At 36.1% G+C, this 22,474-nt stretch overlaps 1 protein-coding gene across 3 annotated transcripts in view; it reads left to right on the top strand.

Moving 5' to 3' along the window:
• The first annotated feature begins 236 nt into the window (after positions 1–236).
• Positions 237–22,474, top strand: part of clint1b (clathrin interactor 1b) — a 34,520-nt gene continuing 12,282 nt past the window's right edge. The window contains exons 1-5 of one of the 3 annotated variants that reach the window (XM_066646674.1): positions 237–423; positions 16,803–16,907; positions 19,156–19,252; positions 19,391–19,499; positions 20,892–21,062. In XM_066646674.1, the coding sequence (XP_066502771.1) occupies positions 383–423; positions 16,803–16,907; positions 19,156–19,252; positions 19,391–19,499; positions 20,892–21,062 (523 nt within the window). In that variant the 5' untranslated portion in view covers positions 237–382. Of the gene's footprint in view, positions 424–1,756; positions 1,834–16,802; positions 16,908–19,155; positions 19,253–19,390; positions 19,500–20,891; positions 21,063–22,474 lie in introns of those variants that run through there. The other 2 variants (XM_066646676.1, XM_066646673.1) reach the window with 2 other exon arrangements.

The raw sequence follows: 22,474 nt of genomic DNA on the forward strand, positions 1-22,474 counted from the left end.
TTGCAGACCGTGAGACACAGATTGGGATGTATTCATTTGTTAATAGTGAAACATATTTGTGACTTGTGTTTAATTTGTGGATTAACATTTACGCATTTTTAAAGTATTTTGAGACTAATCTCTCTCCGTACTGGTCTGCTGAGTCGGAGGCTGTAAAACTACATTTCCGATTTTACCAGAGCCACGCACGGGTCGACGGGCGCTGGTGACGTAGTACGCTCATCTCCGAGGTAACAACGCTAACTCCGTTGAGAGAGGGGGAAAGAGACGGATAGAGAGAGACAGTATACAGGGGGCTCGTGCTGTCGTTAACATAGCCGAGTTTTGTACGGATTGCACACCAGGCGGCGTTGAGGTGGAGAGCCCCTGCTGAGGCCCTGAGATGTTAAACATGTGGAAAGTGCGGGAGCTGATGGATAAAGCGTGAGTAGTTGTGTGCATTTCTTAGCGCGGCCTGATAAAACGAGGCGGCCATGGAGCGGGGCTGTGACGTCACCGGCCCAGCTGATAGCCGCTTATCGGGGTTCCGCTGATACAAATTAAATACTGAGTTCGCTCTGTGGCTCGTCTGGGGCCGTGTGACCCGGGTTTATTCCATTTGTGTTATGCTTGGTTTCCTCTATACTTTATGGAAATAGGGACCTTCTAGCTCCCCAGGTTTTCCTAATTAAACCGTACTATATTTAGCTAAGCTAACATAAATTGCAGGTCTGGTGGCTAGCTGGCCGCAGGCTAACACTATGTGTAGTCCCGTGAAATCACAAACACGCCACGAAATCTGCACATTTGTGTATTTGGTTAAACAAGGCTTTATTGTGAGAGCACACTGCTATTCAGAAACAGCGCTAATTTCAGCAAGTCCTGTCGTGAGCGGGCAGGTCCTCTTGGCTAGTCAAGCAAGGCCCGTTATGTTTTGAACCGTTATGTGTGTACGAAAGGCTCCGCTATTTTAATCGCTATTATATAGGTGTTTCTTTTGTTAGAAACCTGGTTTCCAAACACAGCTGGCTGTGTTGCATCTGCCGTCCAAGATATATCTTATTTGAACAGAATAAAAGGTTCTCGTTTCGCTCCATCATGCTAGCTATTGCTGAAATAGGCTACTCTTCATGTCCTGTCTGATGAGGCGGGTGTCAGGACTGCAATATATTTTTATATGCTTGTTTTACTTTAAGAGTAAACGACTACCTTCAGTATAGTCCAGTTTCCATACTCTGAGATGTATTCCAGCTCCTTCTGCTTGTACATCAACTGAGTTTCATTCAAGCACATACACAAGAATCACAAATAAATGATATGCAGAAATTTAGAGATGAACCTTCCATTTATTACTTTTACAGTCGAAACGACCATTAATGGCCAGTTTTTAGTCTAGTAATTTCAGGGAAAACAAATGCTTACAGAAAATGGCTTAGAAGTCTCTGAAGCCTTATATAAAATATACTGTTTTATTCTTTTCAAGAGATTTTCTTTGTTTTTGGATAAAATATAATATGTTGCACCTGTCTACTTGTTTATATATATATATATATATATATATATATATATATATATATATATATATATATATACACACACACACACACACGCGCACACATATATGACCACTCATGTTTACCACTGTGTTTCGTCACATTTCCTTTTAAAGGGACTTGTTTATCATTTGGATTTGAGGATACATATTGTTGCAGTTTTGCAAGTGATGATTTTGGTTGTTTTCAGTTTCAAACATGGATGACTCTCCACATTTCCACTGTTTTTTGGACCATCTGGGATGTGCTCTGTCCCAGAAAACTTTGTAGGATTGATGTCTGTCTTTCTCTCTGCACAATAGTAGGTCAGGTTGTATTTCTTGTAGCAGCAGCAGACTGTGTTAAGTAACAGTGTTTTCTCAGTGTGCACTCCTGAGACCATGGCTCTATTTATCACAGTAGCATGACAGTTTCTCATGAATAGCTATCTGAAGTTTTAAAGTAATTCACATTCAGCAGTGGTTCCTGGCCTTGCCTTACAAGGACTGCGATTTTGGTGGTGTTCCTCAACTTTTCACAATATTAAGACTGTTATATGTGGCAGACTTGCATTCATTGCAGTCCAGCATGTTCTTTGTGAGCTGTTTGAGTTTTCGCAGTTTGGCAAAATGGTGAGGTATCACACATTTTGCTTGAAAACCAGGCTTTAATGGATGCTACTAACATATTGATGATCCCCTCACCTGTTAATAGTTCAGTTGCTTCATATGGAATGTTTCAAATCAGTGAAATTTGAATATTCTATTTTTTATAACTCTTATTTGGCTTCTTTACAAATTTTTTTTAAATGTGATGCAGACATAAAATACAGAATGTTTGTATTTTCAAAATGTATTCAAGCTGGCCAGTCACAATGCTGTGATTTCTTTCTTTGTATTTTGTCAGTTTTAAAATCCAAGAGAATTTACAAATCATATTATTTTATTTAATTGCATTTTGCACTGTATCCCGACTTTTCTGGAAATGGGGCTTTTGTCTGAAAACATATTGCTTGATGGGGAAAAAATTTAATTCCATAGCAACACCTGATTAAATACAAAATAAAACTTCTCTTAGCCTAATGCTATTGAACAGAGAAGTGGCACACACAAGGTAGTCTCAGCCAGAGACACTCCGCCCACAATTTGATGGAGTGTCTAATACTTTCAGTGCACTAACCTGGCCTGGCTGTCGGGATTCGCCTATTTGCATTCTGAATGGTTCTGTGTACACCCACATAAACACGTTTTTGTGTATTGTGGCTCATAAAGAATTGCCAAAATAGCAGACTTGTGATTGGTCTTTTTTTGATAATCAGATTTCTTTTCAGTAGTAGGACATTCTTGGTCAAGTTTAGTGGCGAAATGCACCAAACTCTCCCTAGAGGATCTCACAATGTGAGACTACCTACAAGGTGACTGACCATGATGGTCCATTCTAAACAAGATTAAGATTGATGTTCCTGTTATGTAGTATTAATATTGGTGCTTTTCCACTACTCACCTGCACTGCACTACACTACAGTACACATCTCCCCCCAAAAGTACCTAGTGACATCACTAAACAGATTCTAATGGGAGCTGTGAGCTTTGGAGATCTCAAACAATGGTGTTGGTAACATTAAATGTTTTTTACTCATCATATATTCTTGTGATGCTGATGTTTTTTGGTACTGAACCCAGTTTAGCTGCTCTTCAGTTCAGACATATGAGTGTATTATTTATTTATTTATTTATTTTTCATTCTTTATTGTACTGTCCAGCTCTCACTACAGCTCTGCTTTCCGGTAGAACTAATGTTAGTACCATATCCTGGAGAAAGTACATTTCATTCTCCCTCAACACACCACAGATGAATTTTTGAATCAAAGTAAATCTTTATACATAAAAACACATTAGATCATTTTGTATAGATTAAGAATAACTACACTATTATTAGAGTGTAAGACCAGTGTGTCCTAAATAAGCAATAGATTCTATGACATTTTGACTGGACGTATGTCTTTAAGACTCTTGTACCAATAAGATTGTTTCACTTCAAATCTTTTTGTAATTAATGAACAATTTTAAATAATAGTTATTTTAAACTGGTAATAGAATGTTTGCAAAATACATGGACAGATTCTGCTTTACTATTTTTCAAAAATGCTTCTGACAGGCACTGAGAGAAATTTCTGACAACCAAAATGCTTTATCTGATTTACTACAGTCCAAAGTTGCAAATGCATACAGGTCTCCCAGCCTCTGCTTTCATTTCAGAAAGTTGATAATACTACGCACACGATGCATGCAGGCAGGTGTAGTGAGTTTCATGACAGTGTCATTTTGAAGACAAAAATAAAGAAAAAACATTAATTGAAAACCTATTACCATGTTTAATTAACTAAATTGAAAAGCCACTGATGCACTAGTTGAAATATCATTGTGCTAGCAAAGGAAACCTGATTATTGATTATGTAAAGTAAGCCTACCTAAAAAGTCAGTTAAAATGTTCATGCATTAAATACTGCAGTTTGTAAGGGGGACTGAATTGATGTTTATGTTCTTTCTTGATTTCATGACTGTATATATTACAGATACCTGTATATAATGAGTTAATAGTTGTTCACAACTCAGTTTTGTTTTTCTATCTGTAGATGGATATTCAAAAAAGGCAACAGCTCCTTTTGGCTTTGCTTAATCTGTACCTGATCAAAGAAATTTGCTGCTATGAAGCAATTACTCCAGACCCCCCTGGTTAAAGCTTAGCCCCCACACCCCCCAATCATTATTTTCTAGTGATGGCCCTAGTTTACACAATTGAGCAGGTACATAAATGTAGCCTGTTCCAGGAACAAAATTTACCTTGTGGGAAAGCAAAAACTAGAGTAGTGTAGGTAACCATGTAGTGTATAGTACCAGATATAGTATCAGTGTGTGTGTGTGTATATGTGTGTATATATATATATATATATATATATATATATATATATATATATATATATATATATATATATATATATATAGCAGAGGAGAGAGTGCCGTCTCTTCTTTATAAAGCAGCTAAGGTTTGTACAGAAAGTCACTGGTACTGTCACTGGTAATAACTTGCTAGAAGGTCTGAAAATTTGCTATAACTAGTGGCAACATCTTTAAGGGAGGAAGATTAGGTGCACAGATTGTTCTGAAGGCGCACACCTTGTGCCACTCGTTGGAAATACCGCTCTTATTTTAAAACACTTCTTAAAGTACTGGTACCCATTATATGGGGTATTGTACCGTTGTTAATGGCAAAATATTGAGATACTTTTCTGCCTAACATGTTACAAAAGCCTACTTACAGTGAAGTGTGGCAAAGCTGCAGTTAATTTTGTCAGCTTTCAACCTCGAATTAAACCACCTCCACAAAGATCATGTTTACTCATGTGTACTCACTCTGCCTTTAAAGGATTTTACAGCAGGCATCGGATGTGTGTTTAATGTATGTACCAAATATTACCTATGATTTGGCAGTGCAAGTTATTTTTTTCAACACTATTTTACTAACATCTTAATATATAAACTGTCAGACCTTCTGACCTTTTAAAGGAGCAATCTGTATGGTATTTACTGTACTTAGTCATAAAATGTCCAGGTTGTGTAATCATAGATTAAGGAAACAATCAAAGTTCAAATCTCACTGAAAAGATTATACAGAAATTTTGTGAAGAAAGAAGAAACAAAGCAAACAAATAGGGCTGGGCTATATGGCCAAAATTTAAGTCTATATGAAATAATTCCAATATTTATATAAACAACATAAAAGCCGCAGAAAAAACCAACAAGAAAAATTTACTTTCTTGGCTTTGTCACTAGTAATATTTTTAAACTAACTTTAAAAATGAGGGCAGTGAACTGGGCAGGGCTCTGTAATGAATGTCAGTCAGTGACGGATGCTCCAAACAATGTGTGTTGAAATACTGAATGTGTTTTAAAATCATATAATTTTTATTGATAGATAATCAATAAAACATTTATATTATGATAGATAGTGATATTGGATTGTTTTCCAGCCCTACAAACAAAAAGCACTAATTTGTAATTTGTAAAATTATTTCAATTATTATTATTTTAAAAACCTAACACTTTTGCTAATTTGGGTAAAAAATATTGTGTTGCTTTTTTTCCAAAGAAATTTTGCATTAGATTATAAGATTGAAAAATTCATGTTTTATTGGTGAAAAAATGTTATAACGTATTTAACCATAACATCTTTGGATTATTTATATTAACATTAGAAATAATCTGTTAAAGCAATTATTTTATATGTACATTTTTAAATTAATGTATAACAGTTTGTCTGTTTTAAATCCTTAAAGCATTAGTTGCATTTATGTGTGGAAATAAGATTTCAAGATATTTTATCCATTTTTTGTGTAAGTCATTCACCAGATATATATTTCATGTGTATTTTATTCAATGTAATAAAAGTAACTCAAAATTGACCATCTCCCTAACCTTGTGACTTATTTTTCATACAAATAAATGCTTTTATGCATCTAAATCAGACCGATCATCTCCTTCGCCATTCTCATATGTATATGGAAGCTTGTGCCCGTGCTTTTCTTTAGCAGGTCTTTTTTTAAGTCGGTGGTGTAGCAAAGCCGCTTCGAGAACTTTTAAGTGTTCCATATAGAATTCTTTGTAGGGCTCTAGTCTATAGTGAATGTGTTAGCAAGCTTATCCATCACTGCTGGTGGAGGGGGGAAAAATACAGCGAAGTAAGGGGAGAACTGGTGAGAATATAGCACAGCAGGCCCATGGAACAAAGATGCAGAGGATGTAAAGGGTGGCAAGATGCCCCTACACCTGTCTGTGTCCCTTTCCCTTTGTAAGAAAAAAAGCTTGCTCTTCCTTTTGTCTCTCCTGCACATTGAATATTCTAGTAGAATATTCTGCACAGTGTGCAGTACACACTTCTATGTGTGCGAGAGTGAGAGGAAGTGTGTGGAATGTGTTTCGGTGTGGCTGCTGTTCGGGCCGCTCGCTTTCATAAACCGCCATCATTCATTATTCAGTTGCCTGAGATTTTCCTTGTAATCTTGGGCCTTCTTTGCCGCTCTCCCCTCTTACACAGTTTCTGAACCACGTAGTCTGCCACCCCTCTATGCGCTGTTTTACTGTAAAACCTCACTGTTATGGTAATCCAATGCCACTGAATACCCTCAGCCCCACGGTACCACAAAGGCTTGTTTGTTTCCAGGCTGAGTCCAGCCTGCTTTTAACTACCTTATTTATATTGCAGCAGTAGCTCCTGAAATCTTTGGAAAATTTGGCAGACTTAAGATTTTAGTCGTGAAACTTTTGGTAGTTAAATAAAAAAAAAAAGTCTTCAGAGTTGGTAAACTATTGGGTAATAGACATGAAATGTTAAGTGGGAAGAAAATGAAGTGGAACTGTAGTATGCAATCACTGCAGTGATGTTGCTATATATAGTCAGATTATTAAGTTATTTCCCAGCAGTTTTCAATCTAACAGTTTGTTCAAGACTGCTTCTTTAAGAATGAAGCTTGTTTAATGTCCATTCTTTAGTGGAATAAAACATGCATTACAGATAGTGATTTAATATTTATTTTATTGTATTTTTAAGTTATTGTTTTACAAAACAGGGATTCTTAAACTTTTTCACACTAAAAAACATTTTGGAGGTTTACAAGGTGGAGTTGTGAAGTCTGCTTTTGTAAGTGTACAAGAGCAGTAAATGTTAATGGGTATGCTGATAAGCAGCCGAGAGTATTATACTTATTGAGTCTGCAAATCAGTAATAATCACTTCATTCACTTATAATAATCATCATTCATTTATAAAACAACACATGGTAAGGCAAAACATCTGTCATGCCAGCGTCACCAATATTTCAGTGAGACCATCAATTGTGTGCCCAAAAATATATATTCTTCTAATCAGAAGTGTTTAGTAGTAATTTAGAAGTGTGAGTAATGTCCTGTGTTTCATAAATGGCATAAAAAGAGGCTTAATGCAATATTGCCTCTGACTGTGGATACCTTGCATATACCTTGCATATCATCATCATCATCATCATTTTCTTCTCCGCTTCTCCATTTCAGGGTCGCGGTACCTTGCATATCCCACACACAATTTCATTGTTTATATATATATATATATATATATATATATATATATATATATATATATATATATATATATATATATATATATATATATATATATATAAACATAAATTGATTCAACCTGCTCAATTTGAATAATCTGTACTAAAGAATAATTTGTTCATAAATTGCGACTAGTGGTTAGTAACTCCAGTTAAAAACAGTGACCCCCCCCCCCCGTTCAGCTCTTTCAGATGTTATTCTAAATATTATAAAAAAGGATAATTTTAACATGCTCTTCACTGATCATACTGTTTAAAAATGAACTAATTAATACATACAGGGGTTGGACAATGAAACTGAAACACCTGTCATTTTAGACCACAATAATTTATTAGTATGGTGTAGGGCCTCCTTTTGAGGCCAATACAGTGTCAATTCATCTTGGGAATGACATATACAAGTCCTGCACAGTGGTCAGAGGGATTTAAACCATTCTTCTTGCAGGATAGTGGCCAGGTCACTACGTGGTGCTGGTGGAGGAAAACGTTTCCTGACTTGCTCCTCCAAAACACCCCAAAGTGGCTCAATAATATTTAGATCTGGTGACTGTGCAGGCCATGGGAGATGTTCAACTTTACTTTCATGTTCATCAAACTAATTTTTCACCAGTCTTGCTATGTGTATTTGTGCATTGTCATCCTGATACACAGCACCGCCTTCAGGATACAATGTTTGAACCATTGGATGCACATGGTTTTACTGGTGCAATGTGCAATTAATGAAGATTGGCCACCAGTCTGGTCCAATTTAGCCATGAAACCTCCCACACTAAAATGACAGGTGTTTCAACTTCATTGTCTAACCCCTGTATTTCCACAGATAGAAATATTCATGCAATGTGAAACTAATGTGGACCTATGAAGCTGCAGGCAGTTTGAAGGAAAGTAGTCTTTAATATCTACTTGCTTGGTAAAAATGAATGATGAATGATATTTATGTTTATGTATTGCTTTTCTATACTCCCAAAGAGGTTTTTGGGGATATTAGAGTGTTGTCTTAAACACTTTCAATGTGTAGCATCCACTTGGGTGAAGTGATAGCAGCCGATCCATGCCAGTACTCTCACAACACATCAGCTATGCACTGAATATGCCCAGAATGACTGGGCATCTGTTTATGCCTATTTATTTTTCAGTTCAACCACCCTTGCAACCGTGCTCTATAGCAACTACTGTCCAGTTCTTGAGGCAGACACATGGAACAGTCATGGTTCTGTCTGAGGCCCCATCCACATGGATCTGTTTATTGAGTTTTGATTTCCCATCCAGGCTAAAATGACATTTTAAGTAATTGATAATAGAGGTTTTTGAAAAATGATTTAAAAAATGTCTAAGAATGCTTTTATCACTGTGCTCGTATAGACAAAAGAAACCTGAGGTTTTCGGAAAGATGGCTTCACACATGCCTGTCACTGGCTGAAATTCAAACAGCTTCTCACTCCCTATATAGTGAGTTGCATAAGTCATAAAACTGCAATGTATACATTCATATATCATTAGATTTCAGATTCCTACGTATAAATTTATATATATATATGTTTTATTAGAAATATACTCTGCAGGGGATTATGGAGTGATTTGGAATTAAACCTCTATTTCCCTTGTGTTTCGTGGTGTTTTGATGTCTCTGTTAAAGAGGTGCTATGGCCTGTTAGTGGACTGGCATGATAATGCATTTCTTTTTGGATTTGTCTGGATGTGGATATTTTCAAAACTGTGAGAGGAAAACCTTAGGTTTTAAACATAAACAGATATGTGTGGGAGGGGGACTGAATTGTCAGAAAGTAGGGCTGGACAATAATTCAGTATCAATATATATAGCAATATAAAATCTTTCGATAACAAATAAATGGTATTGGTAACATTTTTTGAAAATATTTCAATATACATTATTTACAACATCTGTCACTGATTGACATTCATTACAGGGTGCTGCCCAGTTCACTTCCCTCAATTTTAAAGTTAGTTTAAAAATATTAATATTGACAAAGCCAAGAAGTTTATGTTTGATACCATGTTTCTTGTTTGTTATGGGCAGTTTTTCTGTGGCTTTTAAGTTGTTTATATCAATATCAGAATTATTTTATATAGACATGAATTTAGAAATAAATAATGATGTAAATTTTGGCCATATGGCTTAGCCCTCTGTGTTTTTGTTTCTGCAAAGCCTTTTCAATGAGATTTAAACAAATAATTTATTCATTGTCTCTAACCACATTTTTAACAGTTCATTTGTAATGGTAGTGACATGCTGTCGTCAGTTCTGTGCCTCAGTTTAAAATATTGTTAATAAAATTCATATTTACAAAGCCAATATGTTTGTTTGGTAGTGAGATCATTTTTCTTATTTGTTCTTAAAGATTTTCAGTAGATTTTATACTGTTCATATGTATTGTTGTATTGTATTGACCAAAATTAAGAAATATATTGTGATATATGTGTTTGGCTATATATATATATATATATATATATATATATATATATATATATATATATATATATATATATATATATATATATATATATATATATATATATATATGTATATATATATATATATGTATATATATATATATATGTATATATGTGTGTGTGTGTGTGTGTCCATATTGTCCATCATTAAGCCTTGCAATTGTAGTCACAATTGTTTTGGGGTGCTTGTATTGTATGTACAGAAAGAGACTTAGTACATTCTAGTTTCTTGCAAACCTTCAGTTGTTTTTTGCAGGGGCTGGTTTCCTGGCCTTATATCACACTAACTAGCTTTATGGAGGTCTCCATTTTCTAAAATTGTGGAAAGTTAATGTTTGGTTATGAAAGTGTTCTCATATGCTCTTCTTTTTAGTGTATCCTTGGAACATTGAGTCAAATATACAATTTTTTTCTCATACAGAAGTATACATAGACATGGTGTATTAAGTGTATTAGCAATTGTAGTTTACTTCACTCTGTGAAAGACAAATTGTCTTCACTTTAATCCTTTGGTTCCTAGGAATTTTTAACAATGGTTGACTGCGCTTTATGTGCTAAATCAGACCACTGCTGAAACATGAACTAGTCTGCAATAAGCTGTACTTACCAATTGAGCCACCTGCTATGGCAGTCATGTCAAGAAAGCTGCTTGCTTTCCATTTGATGGATCTTCCACAGACCATCCAGAACTGCAAGGTCATATAATGACTTCCAGAAGTTTGATTTCCTCTTCCACCCATTTCTCTTTCTTACCCAAGGGATGGTGAAAGTGGTGGAATAATTCATGTTTTCTATCTAAGTGACATAAGTGATGATTAGTGAAAAGTACTAGCAGCTGCTTGGAGAACTAACATTCCTAAGCACTCATCTCAGCCCCAGGGTGGTGTCGGACAGCTGTGATATAACTTTTTATTTATTATTTGTTATATGATTGATTAGTTTACTGTTATTACCGTAATGTGTATTGATTGTTAGTTTCTGGTGCAAAATATCTGTGTATTCTGAATATCATGACATGCCTTGACATTTTAACAAATTTCACCCTAAAAAAGTTTGTTACCAAAAAGCTACACATGCTAATATTCAGCACAAACCCAGCAACAATAGTGAAAAGAGTTGTGATTTATGAAATTTTCTTTAGAGCTCTGAACTTTGTATGGTCGTATTTTAGTTGAAACATTTAGCAAAGACACAGTCTGCTAAATGTTTATTAATAAGGGCATCACATAACTGCTTAGAAGCCGGAGTCTCAGAGAGAGACATGCCTCTTGTTACCTATCTTTCTATAACAAGAAGCTATACATTTACTGTCAACCTCCATATATTTGAAAAGTAGACACTTTAAGGTTTCTGGGGGTATGTTTATTGTGTTTCTAGGACAAAAACTCGCTGAGTTGTGTTAGTGTTTTGGCGCAAGTTCTGATTTATCCCACTGGTAATGAGTGCGAACTCCAGAGGGTTAACTCTCAGTGGAAGTCAATGAAAAAAAACTTTTTCAAGTAATTTTGTAGCATTTCTATTTGTCCATTAATCGTGATTTCACACAAGGTGAAGGACAGCTGCTGTGTTCAAATGATGTAGTAAACTATATATGGTAAAAAAAATGGACATCCATGTTTTTAATTGGACAGCAATGGTATAACTCTTATGCCTACTGAGAAGTAGTAAAACATACTAGACCATCGGTTTCTTCTTAAACTTAAAACACATTTTATGGCAAATACTAATGCATAACCTACGACAGAGTTTTAGGTCCACGGCATTGAAAGAAAAAAAAAGGTTCAGAGAATAAAGTCAGTATTCTGAGAATAATGTTGGAATAATTCTGAGAATAATGTTGGAATAATTCTGAGAATAAAGTTGGAATATTTCTCTGCACATATAATGGGGCAGCCACAACATCTGTGTAATGGAGGAATGCAGTGTATTGCTGAAATTATACTATGGTATAAATTTCAGGAATAAATGCTTTGTCCTCTGGCACATTAGGACCAGATTGTGATTAGAATTTAAATGTTGAATTAGCTGTGCAAGAATCAGTTTTTTCAAAAGAGGGCATGTTTCACAGGATACAGTTAGTGATCATGAAAATGATCGATCCTGTCAGGAACGCACGGACTGACGGGAGGCGGACGCACTTGGTAAAACACAGTGATTTTTATTAAACAGAAGATAACAAAACAGATAGACAAACTAGGACAACATGACAGGAACCTTAGATAAAGAAAGATCTAGACAGAGAGAGACTTTGAAGGAATGACCTAGACAGGGAGACTTGGACAGAAAGACTTAAACAGAGACCTAGTCAAAAGAGACAGATACAGAGTGAACTAGACAGACAGAGATAGCTAAAGAGAGAAAGAGAGCTTATACAGAGACCTGAACAGAGAGAGCTAAACGGACAAAAACTGGACAGAGAGCTAAACAGAGAACTAAACAGAGACCTAGACGAGGAGAGCTAAATAAATACCTGTACAAGGAGAACTAAACAAACAAACCTAGACAGAAAGCTAAAACAGACAAACCTAAAGGCAACACAAAGCACATCGGAGAAACAGACAGACCAGACAGATACACAGGGAGGTGAACCGAATCAAAGAACCGACAAGACAGACAGGCAAACATAGAATGAATCAATGAACCAACAAAACAGACAGGCAAACATGGAATGTCCAACAAACACACACAGAAACAAGGGAACTTAAATGCACACCACAGACAAGAAACACCTGGGACAGCTAATGAGAGGGCAGGGTAACAAATGAGAAACTGACGAGGAGGAACAAAAGCAGGACTAGGGCAGAGACATGAACAATAACAAACAGAGCCATGTGCTAAGTGAGCCAACAGACAACAGGGACAACAGACAAGACAGGACAAGGGCGTGACAGATCCAGTGGGAGTGGAACTCCAGCGTGCCCACAAGGATCCATCTTTGGCAGCAATCTTTGAACATTCGCAACTCATTCTCGTCTGTGAGATCTGCTGTGTGGACTGACTGTGTTTACTGTGGTGAGAGACTTGCTTGCTGCTCCTTCTCTGGGAGCAGATGTCCTTCGTCTCCTGTAGCTCTTTCTCTGGGAACCGAGGCACCACAAATAGAGAGCAGTGTCTCCCGTTGCTCCGTCTCTGAAAGTAGAGACACTGTGGAGACATCTCCCGCTCACAGTCATTTCTGCTGTTCTAATGCGTTGTACTAATCTAATAAAAAATGTGTTGCGATTATCTAATAAAGTTTTTTTTTCTCCTTTTTCTCCTCCTTAATATTTTGCTAGAAGGTCTGAAAAGTCACTAAATCTAGCAGCAAAATCACTAAGTTTGCAACACACAGCAACGGTTTTCACTTGGTGCTTCACAATTTTGATACATCACTACTTAACAGGCGAATTCCGACTTTATTCTCAGATTTCTGACTTTATGCTCTGAATCTACTTTTTTTTTCAATGTAGTGGCCCTAAAACGCCTTTGTAATAATCACATTGTTTTTGATAACACACAAAAAAAAAAAAAATATCATAAATATAAGTGTGATTGTGAAGGCCAGAATGAATGTTACCAATATTTTAGCCACTTGCCTTAATCTGTTCTCTGGTTTTCTCAGGTCTTTCAATTCTGAAGCTGTTAGGTGGCTTTGTTTCAAAACAGTGGTTTTATTTTAATAAGGTTTTATTTACTTAGTTATATGCCTGAATATTCTTAATAATTAATTATTGGTTTATTATTCATTATAAAGCTCATTATTCCTTAAAGGGCTGTAATTGTATTATTATATTACCTTTTTATCAGTGGCATAAAAAGTTAATTACAATAATGTAATTTATGTTTAAGTAAGTGTAAAATAAGTGTAAGTTATTTCTGGGACAGTATATCAGTCACAAATATTGGCTACTGTGCCATCAAATTTTAGAAGCAGATAGTCAAAATAAATGTTACAAATGCTAAAGCTGAAAAGAGAATAGCTTTACAGTATTATAAGAATCCAAACATACTTTAATCAACTGTTGATTGCCGGAAGAGAGACAAACTGAGGTTTTTAAAATTACCCTGAAATGGCCCTTGCAGTCCCCTGACCTAAATGTCATATTAATACTGTTCATAGACGTTTAATAAGCTGTGCAGGAAACATTGATGATTTAGATCTTTTTATAGTTTTACGTTATAAACACATTGTAACAAATATTGTTTTATGCTTTATTAGCTACAGAGACTGTACTTGCTAAATATATTTATAAAATTCATTTCCAGAAACACTGGGATATTTGTAAAATGCTATAATGCAAATAGTAATCTGTTTATTCGCTTGGACCATTATATTACTGAGGAGAAGAACACAACAAAACAACTTTACATATTTTTGTCGACAAGCTTGTTTGTATTGTAAAAATATAAACAAATTGTGAATTTGGTGCCTGCAATGCCACAGTTCACATCTCAAAAATAAGAAGGTAAAATGGGAAAAGGTGAGGTTAAAATGATTAGGTATAAAAAGAGCGTCCACCAGAGGCTTAGTTTTGCAAACAAAGCTTTGAGCCAAATTTTGGGATTTGTCAAACAGTTCAGAAGAATGATTTTAAATACAAGTTTAAAAAGAATTTGTGTTTTGTTATCTGCCATGGGGTGTCACTGTCACACAGCTCTTGGGGTTCTGGGTTCAAACCCCACCTCAGGTCACTGTCTGTGACGAGTGTTGTGTGTTCTCCCTGTGTCTGCTTGGGTTTCCTCTGGGTGGTCTGCTTTCTTCCCACAGTCCAAACACACCTGTTGGTAAGTGGATTGGCTATTTAAAAAAAGAATATCAGTGTGTGTGTGTGAGTAAATGTGCCTGGAATCCACTGTTGAATGTGCATGACCTTCAAGCCCTTAAGAACTGTCATGCTGCTTGATAAATATAGCCACATGGGTTTAGGAGCACTTTGGAAAATCATTGTCACTTAAGAGTCTGTTGCTCCACCAAGAACTTCAACCTGAGAATGTTATGAAGGGTGAAAATCATGCATCTGTTTGGTGCAGGAATGCTGCTTAGGTTTCCGGATGCATGTGAACATTTCCACTTGTTTTTAGGAAAAATTGATATTATTTTTTCAATACCCATGACAAAGGGGTCATCAAAAGCCATTAAAAGTTACAGTATGGGGTGTGTCATTGCTCACACCGTGGGTGACCTGCATGGTGTGAAGGGATCATTGATACAGAATTGTAGTTTGGGATTTTATAGATATTAAAGCTGCTATCAAGGTGATGTATTTACCTGGGAAATCCATGGTTATTTCAGCAAGACAATGCTTGGCGTCATTATGCATGGCATATAGACATAGTTTGTGTTCTTGATTGTCCTGCTTGCAGTCCAGCCTGTTTTCCTTTGAAATGATGTAACACATCATGAACAGAATAATCAGACCACAGCAAGCAGGTCTGAGGAGCTGATGAAATTTCCACTTGTAATTAAAAGGGAAGGTGAAAAAAACCCATTTTTAAAGGGGGCATATTCTACCACTTTTACTTAATTTAACAATTGTTGTCATAATAAGATGTGTGTGTCAAGCTTTGGTCTAAATACCACAAGGATCAAATACTACAGCAGAGTTCTCCCACTGTAAAAACAGCCTTGTTTAGAATGGCTGGTTTTAGGGCCTGTTCCCGATCCTGTTTCATGATTTCATGATAAAGTCATGTTAATTTTTTGGTACACAATTATTTGTTACACAAAAATGCTTTAAACCTCATTTGTACAACTGATAAAAATACAATAATATTGTTTATTGAAAACATTGGAAGTATTTATTTTATTTATTCTTTAGTCTGTTAAATAAAGGCCCTAGAGAATTAACAAATTACATATCCTTGTGTTTATTGCAATACAATGCATTGGTTTTGGCAGAGATGTGGTTTGTAGGGGGAAAAAGTAGGCATTTTTTGCATTGTATTGTATGCAACAGTTGATCCAGACTTGCCATGAATCTGCCATTATTTCTGATATATCAGGATGGGCACAGGACTAATGTCACCTTTATTATTGGTAAAGCTCATCCAAAGACTTGTTTAGGATTTGATTTTGGGTGAGTGCAATGTGGACCTTGCAGAGAATTGCTGAATTTCTACTTCCACTCAAAGCATAATCTTATTTTCTTATTTTTTATTTACTATGAGTTGTAATGTTGTAAATCTGTTCCATAGCATACTCAGATTGCTTTTTAAGTGAGTTCTCAATGTTTTGTGTTTCATGTGCACACCTTCACTGTGGTCTCTCAGCTGTTTCCTGTTATTTTTGTGTCTGATTAACAGACTGCCTGAAATGGAAAGACTACATTCCTTAGGAGAAATTAGTTGAATCTCTAATAATTGCTTAGTACATTTTTACATAAAACAGGACTATTGCATCGGATTTCATTTAGAGATGCATCTGAACCTGATTAAACCTTGGCAGACTGCTCCTACTTTTCAATTTGAAAATAATGTTGCAAATTAAAAATGACCTGTTTGGGAGTCTTACCACCCCATAGATCACCACGTGCAGAATGAGCCATTCGGGAATTTAATTGTAATCTTAATTGTGCTGTTTGTTTGTGTCTGTGGATTGATTGAATTAACATACCATGATGCTCATTTGTTGTTGTTGTGTTTTTTTTTTTTTTTTTCCCTCTCCCCCTCATATTCTCCTCCCTCTTCCAGTACCAATGTGGTTATGAACTACTCAGAGATAGAGTCCAAAGTTCGAGAAGCCACAAATGATGACCCTTGGGGCCCTTCGGGTCAGCTTATGGGTGAGATTGCAAAGTAAGTGCAAGTGTTTTTATCATTTTTAAATTTTCTTTTGTTAGTTTTTTTTTATTTTAATTTGCTATTACAGTTATGTTTTTAGTATTTAGATTCAGTTGTACTTGTTAAAAGTTTTGCCAGCTGTGATGGAAAAAAATATAACTAATAAGGCTGTGGTAAATTTTAAAATGCATGATACATTAACTAAAAAAACATGTATTTCTCCACAACAATACGCTTCTATAACAGTGTATCTAAAAGATAACTCAGTAACTCAAAGCTAAGTGTCAGGCAGTTGACAATTACATCACAAGTAATAAAAATAAGAATGAATTCCATAAAATAATTGTTTATATTCTAGGGTTAAATAGTTTAAAGATTTTTTTTTTTGACAATTAAAAAAAAACAGTACTTTAATAACAAGGCGTTTGGAACACCCCGTGTGTTTTTCTGTGTTGGTGCATAAATCATTAAAAGAAAAGCCTTATTCAGATGGGATTAGATTTACATGGGGAGCCTGGGTAATCTAATTTTACCAATGGACGTCAGTTTATGGTTTGGATATGGATATGTTTATGGTGGACTCGCACTGGTTGAGAAATCTTGGTCAAAATAACAGAGATGGGCTACTTGATTTTATGACAAACAGCATGGATCATATACAGCAAAGCTACTGGAGGTTTTATAGTGGTACGAATGTTCAGAGAATGGCCATCCCACCAAAAATATCCAGCCAAATTCTGGTCCTTCAGAATAGATAATAGCCAGAAGTTGGCTAAAAACATCACACAATTATTATAACCAATATTACAGTTGAATGGTAAATTAATGAGTAGGATACACATTCATAACACGTATATAGCCGCTATTGTGAACAAAACATACCTACAGCTACCAGAAATTCCTCTCCACTGAGTGATCCTTTAAGACTTTTTGAAAATTTGAGCCTGGTGTGTCATTCAGCTGCTGAGTTTATCCTCATGTTGAGCAAAATATTAGATCACTGAATGCCTCTGCCAGCTCCTCCATTGTCAAGACAACCTGCATATGATGGCATATTCACCCATATATCAATTCTGACAGGATTAATATAACCTGGGGGTATTTTCTGACAGGGGGGATGACACCAGTGGTCTATACAGATGGTATTAAAACTATTGAGATACTCCAATAATAATTACTTTACATGTCCACAGGTAAAACTAATCTTGTCTGAATATGGCTAAAGAGAAGTTCATCTTCTATAGTTAGCTCTCTTTAGGTTTATCTTGGTAAAAGCTTGTTGCATCAGAGAAATGGTTTGTCTCAAACCAGATGACTGCATGTCACATACCGTGAAAATTAACTCCACAAACAGGAGGCAGAGAACTAACTCCAGTGGAGCACGCTAGGCATAGATGACTTCCCTTAATTACCGAATCTCCAGTGGTGTTTCATTAACCACTGCTGGATCACATCCAAGCAGTTCAGCTGATAGTATCCGTCACACCTCCAGTAGTTAACCTGTTAATCTGTGTGTGTGATGAAAAGTATTGTTTTTCTTTTGGAGAACCACAGTTGAGGTTCCAGCTGCAGTGTCAGTAGCTCTTGAAGCAGCAGCATCCTGATGATCAGTGGCTTTACTACCCTGTCCCGCAAGGGTCTGGACAAAGGATTCAGCTGCCTTCCTTAAAGACTCTTGTAAGGAGTCAGAATTGGTGTCAGGATTGAAAGTTCCTGCAAATCGATTTCACAAAAATTGTTTAAGCATTTGAGCAATGGCTTCCAACAAGTGGTAGATTGTAGGTGTGCCTCAATACTGAGAAGCATGGTAAAACATGCAATACTGACTGCTTGTCATTCTGAGACTGGTTCATACTAACGGTAGGGGGTTCAAACTGCTTAATGAGGAGATTCTCAAGATTTGTCCAGTCACTTGCGTGAAAACTGTCAATGTTTTCCACATATAATTGATTTGGATGAAATTTGATCTCCACTACTTTTTTGGCTATATCACGTTATATTCCAGAAAGCAGAAATTGATGGAGCATTGACTATGTGAATGTTTTTGCTTTATATATCGTTTATTTAGTTATTAGTTTTATTATTAATATAAATTGGGGAGATTTTCATTTTTGTTTTGCTTAATTTTAAGCAATTGACAGATAAAATGACAAGGAAAAATAAAATCAATCACATGTTGGCTACCTTCCAGGAAAGATGTCTTTTTTACATGCTATCCTGTCTTAAGATGTACAATTAAGACAATCATCCTTGCATCATACAGGTCCACATTCATGTATGAACAGTTCCCTGAAGTGATGAACATGCTATGGACTAGAATGCTAAAAGACAACAAAAAGAACTGGAGAAGAGTTTACAAGGTACATTGTACAATATAATGAATGGCCTGTCTTATTCATTAGTACTGTATATTTTCATTTTTCTCACAATTCAAAGCCGTCACTGAATTTTTGCAAGTTTTGTTTTATTTACACTTCTTGTTTTCATATTCTACTCAGGCCTTACTACTTCTAGCGTACCTCATCAGAAATGGGTCAGAGCGAGTGGTCACAAGTGCCAGAGAGCACATTTATGACCTACGATCATTGGAAAATTACCATTTTGTAGGTGAGTAGAGTTTTAAAACGATGAATATTCTATAAGTAAATGTATCAAATTTAAAGAAGAATGGTCTTAAAAATGTGAGGCTGTGTCTGGTCTCTAGTTAGAACAGTCTCTCCAGTGAGATTCTAAAGGTTAAACTTGAAGCAAGCCACACAGATTAATGTTCTCTATATATGTGATCTATGTAATGCCTACCTAATCAAAGCTATACCATAGAAAATTGTCCAATAGTCCAAGCTTGATGACACAAAGGCTTAAATTATCATCTTTGTGTCCTAAATAAACAAAGCAAAAAACAAAACGGTCTTATTTCCTATTATTCAGCCACTGTTCGCACTGAAGTACTTCTTTGGTTCCAGATGGGACCTAATATTTCTGGTTCGCAAACCAGTTAGTTGGTGGAAACGTGCAGAACGGTTCCAAATTTAGTACACAAACTGGACTGTGAAATATGGCTGAAGTAACAACAGACGGTGTAGTAGCACCACCTTAAGTTCTCTCTCTGAAATACAGCTGAACTAACAGTTCCTAGGTTTCCACATTAGGAGTTAGTCAGTAAGTTAAAATGCCTCTTCTAGGCTGGGCCGGTAGGCGGTCCAGCAAAAATTTACATTATTAACTGGCCAAAAGCTATGTTCATGTCCTCTCTCTTGTCTTCATTTTTATTCCTGTTTCTTTTCTTATTTTCTGCATTTTTTTTTTTTTTTTTTGCTAAATTTTCATACAATCATTTGTCATCTCCAGTTCCAAACCATTATCTGTTAGCTGAACTTCCTCTATCACATGTGATGCCATGAGCAGAGGGAGAGTGAGGACATGCATAAGCTTCCCCTGGGGCTTTCTCTGATGTCAACCACCTTCTTTTCATAATGCCACTAGTGCAGTGTTACTGGATAGCCCACTAGCCGTGGGAGAGCGCCCAGAGCCCATGTCTGTCAAATCAGTTGACAAATGCCCATGCAGGTTGGCACCATGTCATGCAATGCAGGGAGGAAAGGGGCCATCCCACCCACACAAAGCCGAAATCAATTGTGATCTCTCAGGTCTGCCAACGTAATATGACCTAGGCATCACTGGACATCAAACTGACTCCTGATGAAAGACCACTTGGTCATTTTGGTGAAAGAAAAAAAAAATCTTATAATAGCTCAAGCAGTGCATAAAAATTGGCTTCCCAGCAGATGAAGCAAAAGCTGATTATATTTAAAAAAATAATAATAAAATCACATTTCATCAAGATTGCAATGAATTTGATTTATCTTGTATTATTTTGAAAAATATTTGTTATATTGACATTATATTGTGTGAAAACAGAGCCAACTCATTTCATTTAACTTTTTTAACGTGTTTTAATTTTTTTATTTTTTTATTTATTTATTTTTTTCTCTTCTCTAGATGAAAATGGAAAAGACCAGGGAATTAATGTACGGCAGAAAGTCAAAGAAATGGTAGAGTTTGTCCAGGATGATGACCGGTTACGAGAAGAGAGGAAAAAAGCAAAGAAGAACAAGGATAAATACATTGGAGTGTCATCTGACAGCATGGGAGGCTTCAGACAAAGTAATTGTAAGTGATAAGGAAAGAATTTTAGTCATGACAGTCAATTGCTGCAGGTACTTTCAGGATTAACCTATAATCAAATTGTGTCTTCTGGCCTAGTGCTGTAGGAGTTCCACAGGGATTTGCATTCGGTGATGATTTTCTTCATTGCACTCTGCAGTTCCACAAATTCCCTTCAGACGTCATCCTACACATGATTGATCTTTTGATTAGAATTGTTTTGATTTCCTGGCAACCACTTGTTTAATGTTGACTCACTGCATCATTTGTAAGGCTTGTGATCATGTCACTTTAAAAATAATCTTCTCTCTCCTCTTTGTAATGGAATATGTTATCTCTTAGATCTGTCTAATCAAGTTTGGATACCGTTGTGCCCCGTCATGTCATTACCATTGAAAGTTGCATGTCTCAGGAGTTTGCACTTTGTTTTCTTGCCTGATTTCCTCCTTTTGATTCCTGACACCTTTGATTTGATACATTGATTTTTCACTTCATTAGTCGAACCAGAGCCTCAATTTGTCAGTTAATGATGCCACATCAAAATTTTTTTGGTCTCTCAGGAGCAAACTGCTCCTGACAGAGTGGTAGACATTTTGAGTAGTGTTTCACATAATTACACATGCAGTATGTTCTGTATTTTTTTTTCTCAAAACAAATTAGGCCTTCTACACTTTGATTTATTTTATATTAGGCAGGGTAAACAATGCGAATATCCTGCCCCCACAATTCTTTCAACCTTTTCAAAGTGCATAATGAGGGCTTCTGGTGGCACAGTTGGCTAAAAAGCTTGAATCTTGTTGCATCTGTGTTGTAGTTGATGTTTGTCCGAACAAAATGGATGATTTTGTTGTTGATGCAGGGTCCAAATATACAATTGAAGAGTTTAATTTCTTCAATTTCTGTTCAGCTGCTCTCCAGCATTGTGTGCTGCAAAAATTGTCTACATCTGCCAAAAAATTGGAAACAAAAATCATAATGCAACATTCTTTAATGCAAACATTTTGTGAACAATTTTTCTTGGCTGATTGCATGTCCAGAATATATATATATATATATATATATACAATGAAACTGAAACACCTGGTTTTAGACCACAGTAATTTATTAGTATGGTGTAGGTCCTCCTTTTGAGGCCAATACAGCCTCATTTTGTCTTGGGAGTGACATATACAAGTCCTGCACAATGGTCAGAGGGAATTTAAGCCATTTTTCTCACAGGATAGTGGCCAGGTCACTACGTGATGCTGGTGGAGGAAAACGTTTCCTGACTCGCTCCTCCAAAACACCCCAAAGTGGCTCAATAATATTTAGATCTGGTGACCGTGCAGGCCGTGGAAGATGTTCAACTTCACTTTCATGTTCATCAAACCAATCTTTCACCAGTCTTGCTGTGTGTATTGGTGCATTGTTATCCTGAT

The sequence above is a fragment of the Hoplias malabaricus genome, chromosome 15 (genome assembly GCF_029633855.1).
Source record: "Hoplias malabaricus isolate fHopMal1 chromosome 15, fHopMal1.hap1, whole genome shotgun sequence".
Taxonomy (NCBI): Eukaryota; Metazoa; Chordata; class Actinopteri; order Characiformes; family Erythrinidae; genus Hoplias; species Hoplias malabaricus.